General features: G+C 29.6%; 2 protein-coding genes across 7 annotated transcripts in view; one reads left to right on the top strand and one right to left on the bottom strand.

The window, feature by feature from the left end:
- Window positions 1-273: 273 nt before the first annotated feature.
- Window positions 274-3,178, bottom strand: LOC108753302 (lys-63-specific deubiquitinase BRCC36). The gene is made up of 7 exons (XM_018494787.1): window positions 2,251-3,178; window positions 1,584-1,716; window positions 1,281-1,485; window positions 1,102-1,190; window positions 739-843; window positions 548-650; window positions 274-419 (listed from the first exon to the last, which is right to left on the bottom strand). The coding sequence occupies exons 2-7, from the start codon at window positions 1,695-1,697 to the stop codon at window positions 274-276; spliced, it is 762 nt and encodes a 253-aa protein (XP_018350289.1). The 5' UTR covers window positions 1,698-1,716; window positions 2,251-3,178.
- Window positions 2,243-10,576, top strand: part of LOC108753301 (protein spinster) — an 11,390-nt gene continuing 3,056 nt past the window's right edge. Inside the window, exons 1-10 of one of the 6 annotated variants that reach the window (XM_018494783.1) lie at window positions 3,102-3,181; window positions 3,281-3,523; window positions 3,668-3,864; window positions 4,424-4,575; window positions 5,161-5,364; window positions 5,893-6,027; window positions 6,133-6,394; window positions 6,477-6,575; window positions 6,639-6,846; window positions 9,909-10,001. In XM_018494783.1, coding sequence (XP_018350285.1) covers window positions 3,325-3,523; window positions 3,668-3,864; window positions 4,424-4,575; window positions 5,161-5,364; window positions 5,893-6,027; window positions 6,133-6,394; window positions 6,477-6,575; window positions 6,639-6,846; window positions 9,909-9,961 — 1,509 coding nt within the window. In that variant the 5' untranslated portion in view covers window positions 3,102-3,181; window positions 3,281-3,324 and the 3' untranslated portion in view covers window positions 9,962-10,001. Of the gene's footprint in view, window positions 2,316-2,938; window positions 3,010-3,101; window positions 3,182-3,280; window positions 3,524-3,667; window positions 3,865-4,423; window positions 4,576-5,160; window positions 5,365-5,892; window positions 6,028-6,132; window positions 6,395-6,476; window positions 6,576-6,638; window positions 6,847-7,803; window positions 7,895-9,908; window positions 10,002-10,576 lie in introns of those variants that run through there. The other 5 variants (XM_018494784.1, XM_018494782.1, XM_018494781.1 and 2 more) reach the window with 5 other exon arrangements.

The following is a 10,576-nucleotide window of genomic DNA, read 5'->3' as shown; positions in this document are numbered from 1 at the left end:
ATATAATATATATATATATATATATTTTTTTTTTTTTAAATGTTATTAAAATAAGCATGTTATTTTTCATTATCACAATCATCAAATCTATATATAAACGCATATCGAATAAATGATATAAATTACTAAATATATTATAATATATAGCCAATTTTGTCATTCAGTAAATATTTATTTTTTATCTAAAATCTTATTTTTATTACGTAAGAATTTATTATTTAAGGAAAAATTAATTGTTAACTTATAATTATTGATTCTGAAAAAGTACAAGTTTTAACCATTACACATTTTTTGTAATTCTTGTAATTGTCTTCGGAGATGTATAGTTCGCAATTTATTTAACGCTATTCTTTTTTCAAACGTTTGTACCAAAGGCTTTGTAATGATATCTGTTATATGAACCAACGCACGTGTCCTGACTGCAAATAAAAATGATCTGAATTTGGATTTTTTAAATCTATGTTTACTCCAGACACTAAATACTATTATTTAAATTGTATTTTTAATTTATAAATAAAAAAAAAAATATATATATATATATACATACCAGCATCATTATGAATACTGGCGAGGACATCTGGATGATCTTTACAAGCTTCAGCCATATCTTCTTCTTCTTGTACCAAAATTTTTGACAAGTCTGTCATTGTCTGCAACATTATTTAATTTCACGTAGAGTTCTCTTCGCTTTAAATTTCTTTACAATAATACAAAAAAATATATATTAAAATCTCTTACTCTTAAACATCTGTCTGAAATATCTGGAGTATGTACTATTTCTAATGGTATTTCTGTAGCTTCACCATTATCGGATTGAAAACAATTTAAGAAGATTTCATGTTCCTTTAAAGTAAAAAAAAAACACATTATAACATTTATTAATCTATATATTATAATTTATAAACAAATATATAAACAACTTTAAATTATTTCATAGAATATCACATAAGTTAATGCATTAAAAGTTTTATATTCATTATTGACACTATCAATTTATTACTAGACAAAACTAAAGATTTTTTTGTTTTTAGTCACATAAAGGCTACATCATTAACTGTGAATTTATTGATAAAGAAATTAAGATAAGGAAAACATATATACTTTTGATTCTTTGCCCTCTGAAAATACTGAGAATATTAAGCCTACAAAACTGTGATCCATTGTCTGATAAGTAGCTTGAGTTCTGACATCTGCAAAACAAAAATAATTTTATGTAAAAATTTTAAATGCAAATTATATTATTTAAACGTTTTGACAAACAAAGTATTTATAATACACACCAACATGTGATGGACAAACTGTAATATGTGGATGCGAATGATACCAGCCAAGGACACGCATAGGTCGATTTAATTCTACAGTTAATCGTTCAGCTTCAGCAGCAGCTTTCAGTAATTGTTCTGACGATATTTCTACTCTGTCTTTCTTCTTATCTAGACGTCGCAAAATAATAACAGCTGATATTTTTGCTACTCCACACTCAAACTAAAAGGGGGATAATTAATGCTTTGATTGTCTCATTAATTGTATAGGAAATAACAAAGAGATATCAGAGAATGTAAGATGTTCTAAGTTTCACGTACATTACCGATAAGTAAGCCCATTACTTCAAAGTTCTCTGTAGATAAAGCATGCTGCAAGCATACCATGTAAACATCTGTTTGCAGCTCTACTTTTTGCAATGGAGAGTCATCCATTGTTTATGAAGATATTAATCTTTTGGAAATAAAATATACAAATATGAATAAATTCATAATTGCTAAATTTTACAATCACATTTGAGATATTACAAGTAATGCTCTAGTTGCTTAGATTTCTAGAACAAAAATATAGTGAGTATATAAAAATATAGACTTGTTATTTGTAGCTGAACTTCTGCTTTAGTCAAAATTTGGAGCTACTTTCTGGGAATGAACAAATGTACTATTATGCATGAGCGTTTTATATTATTATTAAGAGAGTTGCTTCTTAGACAGAGAGATTTCTGTCTCTCCCAAGCTCCTTTCAATAAGACAATTATATATGGACGAGATGACGTGATAGTATAGTAATTTATGCATAACCCGTACCACTTATAAATTGACGCCTACGTATACGACGGTTTGTCCAACGTTAAATTAGGTGTACATGTAGTCTGACTTTGAGTAACATTTTCTCGTGCGGACTGAATGTCATTACTTAAGATATATCTAATCTAGTGCGTTACTTGCATGGTCTTTCGAATGTTGTTTTTTATTCAGCAAACAATACCGGCGAACTACGAACTGATGAGTTTGGAGTCCAGGTAAACAGCGTGAACTCGACAATCTGTCAAGGTGTGTTGCACCCAAAAGCCAGGACTGAGCCAAACAGTCACGATTAGTGAGCGAGTCGACAAATCTCTCCCTTGTGCCTTGTCAAAGGTCGAGAGAGAAAGAGATTCCCCGGCTTCCCCGCATCCCTCGCTCCAATTTGCAACGATCTTTCCCAATCTTCCCCTTCGTCTGCCTTCCCCTTCGTCCACCTCGTTAGTCTCGCTTGATCTCGCTACTCGCTACTCACTTCCTCGCCGTCAACGCAACGGGGCCGACGCGACGGGGGCGACGGAGCGTTGTGTGAATCGGGATTGATCAGCGATTATATTACGAACGAGCGATATTTCGCTAAAGTGAGCATCGCGACATTCAAAAAGTGCCAAAGGGAAATCCCGAAATATCGTGGGATCGTATTATGTGGATAAAGTCAAATCGCTATCGCCGTATGCTACGCGTATGTTACGTCATTAAGTGCCAAATCAGCTGGAAGAGATCAATTCTAGTTTCTAATTTCGTTTGATCTATGCCGATTTATGCCGTTTATACTTAACAGGCTTGTGCAATGCAATTATATCACGGCGTACGCCGGATACAATACGGACTTTAGCGCGCGAGAACGGAATATTTAGCGCGTGCCAGCGCCAGCGTTTATCAGCCTATGCGCGTACTACGTACATACGTACATACGTACATACATACCTACATACCTACACACGTACGTACAACGTATATATGCGCACACACACTTCTGCACGCGCATACACACTTCTTGATTGCTCGCACAATCCCACTTTTACCCACTTTGGAGTTTAATCAGAGGTGGTGTGATGCGCGTACAGTGACGCTCGAAGATGCTCATAAACAGTTTTTTGTTATCGAGCGGCGGGGTAAGTCGATAGATTTTGAGGTTATGTGTTGTCATAGGGTAACTAGTAGTCTAAATCGACGATAATTTGCAAACTCATGAATTATATTATCTTTAACAGCGTGACGCGATTAACACCGGCAACACTGAGGAACTTATCTCGTCATGGTAGATAATCGAACACCCATTAACTCGGAAAATAAATATTGTATGGTAAATGCGGATCAGGATAACTCAAGAGAAATACACGCGAAAGAAACGATGCCTTCGGAGCTAAGGTCGATCAGCGTGGCCGACTGGATCACAGTCGCGGTCCTCTGTTTCGTAAATCTCATAAATTATATGGACCGCTTCACGATTCCTGGTGAGTGCTTGCTTTGTTTTAGGAACAATTATTGAATTGATAGTTTTCTGAGAAATTTTTTACAATTTATAAAATGATTTCCTGAATAGAAAATCATCATTATTTCTCTTGGTTTATACAAACATACTTAATATTTTATTTCAGGAATATTAACGTACATCAAGCATGACTTTAGTATCACTAACGATAAGTCTGGGCTACTGCAAACAGCATTCATTTTGAGCTACATGGTGTTTGCGCCATTATTTGGATATTTAGGAGATCGTTACAATAGAAAATTTATTATGAGTGGTGGTGTATTTTTATGGTGCCTAACAACATTTATTGGTTCTTATATGAAAGTAAGTTGTATCTAGAATCTCTCTCTACTTTTTTTATTCTTGTACCGAGCTGAAATTTCTGTCTTGCCTTTGCCAAATATCAATACATATACCTATTTTGCTTTAAATTCTAAAAGTGTACGTTAGTTCAATTGCAGATAACATCTTTTTTTTTTAATATCGAATGAACTCTAGGACCTCTTTCATCAACTTCTGGTTAAATTAATCTACTATCAACTCGCAAAAGTGTTTTAAATTAATCTAATATCAACTCGCAACAATTTAATGTACCAGAATGTCTTTTTTTTTCTTTTCTGAAACAAACTGTGTTTAGTTCTCAAGTTGACAATGGTGACGATTGAGTTAATATCACTCATAGTTGATGAAAGAGGTGTTACTCAAAGTAAACCTATAATAAAAATATAAGAATTTTATTAAAATTAGATGTGTTATTGCATCTTTCTAATAATATCAGGTTGCATCTAATGAAGAGATTCATTAACACATCTAATTTTGTCATGTGCAAGAAAGGATCATATGAAATATAAATTTAATGTGTAATATTTTTAATTTATTTTAGACCTTTGGATGGTTCCTATTCTTTAGGACACTTGTTGGCATAGGAGAAGCTAGTTACTCTACAATTGCGCCAACAATTATTAGTGATTTATTTATAAAAGATGTACGTTCTAAGATGCTCGCCCTATTTTACTTTGCTATTCCAGTTGGAAGGTACATTGATTATGATCTGCATGATTAAAATATATGTTGCTTAATATGTTGCTTATATGTACATACAGTGAGAGCAAAAAGTATTCGTACAACGAAATTTTTTATTAAAAAAGTCTTATTTATAGAAAATAAACATTAATTAGCAATTTTATATAATAAATACATTCTGTTCTTACCTTAACAAATGAACTTCACATATATTTTTTGTTTTAGAAGCTAAATTTCTCGATTGTATAAATACTTTTTGAGCATCCAAACAGTATAATTTTTAATTTTCGTTTATTTTTCAGATGATATATATTCTATAATTAATACACATCTTTTTGGTATATATAACTTTAAGAAACATAAGTCTATTTTATTCTTTATGAATAAGTTGTTAATTACCCAGCAAGAAACGAATATCAATTAAATGTCGAATCGACATCAAAATGGTGTTGAAATCATCGTATCAATATTGATTCAACATTAATTCGATGACTCATTTCTCGCTGAATAATATTTACTTTTTAAAAATAAAGTTTTTTTAAAGAATATTTTCTCTGTACGAATACTTTTTATCACTCACTGTATATATTATTTTAGTGGTTTAGGATATATTACTGGAGGTGAAACAGCTCGTATTACTGGTCAATGGCAATGGGGGTTGCGTATTACTCCAGTATTAGGAATTGTAGCGATTCTTCTGTTACTTTTTGTAGTAAGAGATCCTATCAGAGGTGAACGTGAAGGAGGTATTCATTTGACAAGTACTACATGGTCATATGATGTCAAGCAATTATTAAAGAAGTAATTATATCAGCAATATTATATTTTTTTCATTGAAGTTGTATTATTATATGGGATTTATTCTTTTATTAATACTTTTATTGATATTTCTTTGTCATATCAATGATCTATATCATCTATCATTACTAATTGTGTTTAAATAAAATAGAACACAAAAATAGAACACTCTCTACATTATAGCAGTTTTTAACTATCTGTCAGGATACGAGACTGAAATTATGACAAATAATAGAATATGTATTTAAAAATATATTATAATAGAGTTATCTATTTTGTTTCTTTTATTATATGATATATAATTTAATGAATTCGATTAAACTTCAATTATTTTTCCATCAAGTTATTTAATTGTAAATAAAGATCGAATAATAGCATCACTATCACAGTACATAATGATATTAAAAAACATGATAATTAATAGAAATTGATTTTAAAATGCAGTGACAAATGATCAAATTCAACTACATTACTTTTTCTAATAATTTGCAGTTAATACTATGTTCCTTACATTATTGACATAATTTTCAGTTCAAGTTTTATGCTGTCTACTGCAGGATTTACTTGTGTAGCGTTTGTCACTGGTGCGCTGGCATGGTGGGCGCCAATATATTTACAATTAGGTTTCCAATTACTTCCTTATGAAGCAAATGCTGATCCAGAAGAGTACGTTTTTTTTTTTAAATATTTACATATTATAGTATGTTTTATTTTATTATAAAAATGTATATTAATTATACAATTGTATTTATGTGTATTATAATGTTTTAGTGTTGCATATCAGTTTGGCTTAATTGGTATGGCATCTGGTCTAATAGGTGTACCTTTAGGTTCTGCTATAGCACAAAAATTACGAACTTACTGGCAACAAGCTGATCCTCTGATATGTGCCGTAGGCCTTTTAATAAGTGCTCCTCTATTATTCTTCGCTATGATTACTGCCAATACAAATTCTACTCTTTGTTATATATTAATATTTTTTGGTCAGTTATCACTAAATTTGAATTGGGCTATTGTAGCAGATATATTATTGGTAGGCAACAATATATTAAAAATATATATATTTTTTTATAATTATATTTTAATAAATTTAATTATCTTTCATTATATTATAGTATGTAGTAATTCCCACAAGAAGGTCCACAGCAGAGGCATTTCAAATACTCATTGCACACGCTCTTGGGGATGCAGGCAGTCCTTATCTTATTGGACTTGTATGTAAAGATAAACTCACTGTACTAATATTATATAAAATATTAATTATTAATCGTTTTTAGATATCGGAAGGATTAAAGTCCACATTCTTGTCGGATATAGGAAGACAATCTGATATTTATGATAGTCAAAATATAAGCGTAGAGTTCCATAGTCTACAATATGCAATGTTTCTTACAATGTTTGTAGAAGTATTCGGTGCTCTATTCTTTTTCCTGACATCATTACATATACAGCAGGACAAGGCATTAGTTGATCTTGCTATTGCGGGTAAGTAAAGAAATATATCTATTATTAGGTAAAAATCGATGTTTAGGTAACGCACTGTGTTTTGCATGTCTATAGTTGAGAAATTCTTATTAATAGTTTGATATTAAATAAATTCTATCAAAATTTCGAATACTTCAAATAAGCATGATTTCACGAAAAATTGTATTTAATTTTTTTTTCATTTTCAACGGTAAAGTCTGTATTTTGAAAAGATTTTGAATAGATTTTGAATTTATCTTCCCCTATCTTCATTCTCTTAAAAAATAAAGATGTGTTACATCTCCAAAAAAATTGCATAATTTGATGCACTCTACGAGATGAAATGAATTTTTTTTTCGCAAATATGGTAATCATCTTAAAGTTGTTAAAATATAGACTTTTCCTGCAAATTAGAATAAAAGAAAGTTTGTTATGATTCTTCGCGTAATTACGGCGTACAAAATTTATCTATGCATTTTCGTCAGTTGTACTATGCGTGCGTGCGTGTAGTTTAGAAAGAGAGATATGTCTTCGTATTTAAAATTGTGTATTCCGAAGACGAGACGGATATATTCATATACAGTTTTAGGTACATACGAAGATATATGCGTTTACTTAACACGCGCGCGCGCGCGCGCATGCACGCACGCACGCACACACGCACGCACGCACGCACGCACGCACGCACGCACGCACGTACGTACGTACGTATGCACGCACGCACCCACCTACGATGCGCAAAATCCGATTAGCAATCTCCGCGACGGATAATACTAATGCTGGCGGTAACTGAAAGAGATACATAGATAACCTTGATATCGCGAAATAGAATCGTAACGAACTTACTTTTTTTATAATTTGCAGGATAAATCTATTTTATAATATAACCATGGTACTTGCAAAAAAATTAATTTCACGCATTAGAGTGCATCAAATTACACAATTTTTTGGAGACATAATGCGTTCTTATTTTTTCAGAGACAGAGGAAGAGGAGGAAATTCAAAATCTGTTAAACGTTCCTTAAAATACGGATTTTACTTTTGAGAACGGAAAAAAATTTTTAATACGACAATTTTTTGCTAAGTTAATTTATTTAAAGTTTAAGAAATTTTGATAAAATTTATTCGTTGCGATAATTTTATTAACGATTGTATTAAGTAAAGCATTGAGTGCTCGAACATTATCCGGTGTGATACATATATTAAGATATTAAATAATGAAGTAGACGATCAATATATTATGTAATAATGCTGTATTATATTGCATTAATAAATAAACTCATACACATAATATACATATATTACTCCTGTAGTCTAGATCTGGTCGGAATGTGAAATAAAAATTTGCAACTAAACTAAAACATTCTATTTTTGCACAGTGCATGAATTATTCGCAACTTTGGACTTACAAGCCCAAGCTTTGGAACCAAAACGAAGGTAGTATACCTACCTTTATTACTTATGATATATCATTTAACACGTTAAGCGCCATAAAACTTTTGTCTACTGTATTGAAAGATAATGTGAAATATAAAAAGCATATATATATGAGAAAAATATATAACAAATATTGCGTATGTAAATATAATAAAATAAAGTGTAAAATAAAACAATGAAATAAAATATGAAATATTTTATAAAATTGTAGAAATAGTTGAACAAATATTTATTTTTATTTATACACATTTTATTTATTTTTATTAAATTAATTTTTTATTAATAAAATTAGTAGTTTTTAAATGAGAACATTGAAAAAAATATTTAGATTTCTTCAAATTTATTAAATTTATATAATTATTTTTAATTATAATTGCAATTTTTTTACTATAAAGTTTATAAACATTACTCTCCAAATTTTTGAAAAATTTTATGTATTTTTAACCGTGGCGCTTAACTTGTTAAAATTTAGGATTTTTTACATTTATGTTTTTATTATAATCAATTGTTTTATATGCGATAGCTTGAACGGTTTTTATAATTCTGAATTTTTATTTTATGTTCCACCAAAGTATATATTACAAAAAATATAATGTCCACATATATTTATGATAAATTTCTTAATATAGAGCAGAACACTTATGTGTCTTTAAAAGCAAATAATTTAATCATATTAATTTTGTCATTAATTTTGCTATTTCTTTTGTATAATATTACTCTATTAAAAAATGGTGCTTAACGTGTTAAGGAATGTGCGAATTAATCGAAAATTAATATTAATATAATAATTTTAATAACAAATCTCTTAATCTGCAAATAATTTAAATGTATGTATACACTGTTGATATATCTTACGAATTGATAAACACTTATTTTCTTATCCTCTATTATTAATTTTTTATATACATTTTTAATTTTTTATATATACAATTTTTCATAATTGAATTGATACACTTATTCATTATTATCTATAACAAAACTTACAATCCCATAATTATGATAGTAATCTTTTCATAATTAATATTTATATGTTTTGGGATTATTCTATCTTAAAATATATTGAACTTGTACTTACTTTTATAATCTTATATATGGTATATATGGTGTGTGTGTGTGTGTGCGTGCGTGCGTGCGTGCGTGCGTGCGTGCGTGCGTGCGTGCGTGCGTGCGTGCGTGCGTGCGTGCGTGCGTGCGTGCGTGCGTGCGTGCGTGCGTGTGTGTGTGTGTGTGTGTGTATGGGACTCTAATGGAAACATTTCACATACATTATTATAGGCATAAAAGCTTTATGTCCTGTATTTCTTTAAATTTATTAGGACAAATTATGAGTAATTACATAACGTTTTCTAAATAACAAAACTACATTTTATATAAAAATTTTTTGTACTAAATCTAAAAATATGTTATATATATGTTGGAATTTTTTTAATACGTTACAAATTGTGCAATGCATTTATATTTTAATACTTTAATATTTTAATACTGGATTTATATAAATAATTAATGGTTTATTATTTTTGTTATTGAAATATTTTTCAGAAATGGACTATATTTATCGTAAACAATATGCGTGATATAATCACATGGTTTAGTCTGGAATGTGCATGTAGTTATTTTTATATAACATACAAACATCTTTCTTGCAGACAAATATCTAGATACTAAGAATAATGGGCAAGCTGAATCAACGCATTTATAGATCATCACTGGGCCTCCCCTGATAATATGCTGTATATCTGGTACATAATTTATTTTCATGATTTTGTTCTTTTTTTTGTAACTTGATTTGGTAATCAATTTAATCTGGCTTTATATAAATGGTTATAATTTTTTATTCTCTAATAGTTAATTATTTGTATATATAGGATGTCTTACCGTATAGTACATTTCACAATATATTCTAGAGATAAAATAGAGTAAAAATCCTAATATAAAAATGTTGAGGCTACAATAATTTTTTGAATTATAAGCTAACTTTAACTGCTTATTAAGTCAAGAACTATTTTATTTTTATTTCTACTATATCATGACTAGATTTTTTGGAATTCTAAGACAAAAATCCTAATACGAAAATATCGAGGCTAAATTTTTTTAATTACGAACTATCTTTGATTAATTATAATTCAAAAACTACTATAGCTTCGACATTTTTGTAGTGTACGGTGTGGTTGTGAGACACATCCTGTATATACTTATAGTTAAACTGTTAAACTATGTGTTAAGAAAAACACGTATTGACATATATTTTAAAAAAGATATGTTATACGTATTTATTAAATTATTTATTTTATAAAGATACGTCAGTCAATACACA

This window comes from Trachymyrmex septentrionalis, unplaced genomic scaffold (genome assembly GCF_001594115.1).
Source record: "Trachymyrmex septentrionalis isolate Tsep2-gDNA-1 unplaced genomic scaffold, Tsep1.0 scaffold68, whole genome shotgun sequence".
NCBI classification, from domain to species: domain Eukaryota; kingdom Metazoa; phylum Arthropoda; class Insecta; order Hymenoptera; family Formicidae; genus Trachymyrmex; species Trachymyrmex septentrionalis.
The sequence above is the reverse complement of the archived record's forward strand: the minus strand, read 5'-3'. Positions and strand labels throughout refer to the sequence as shown.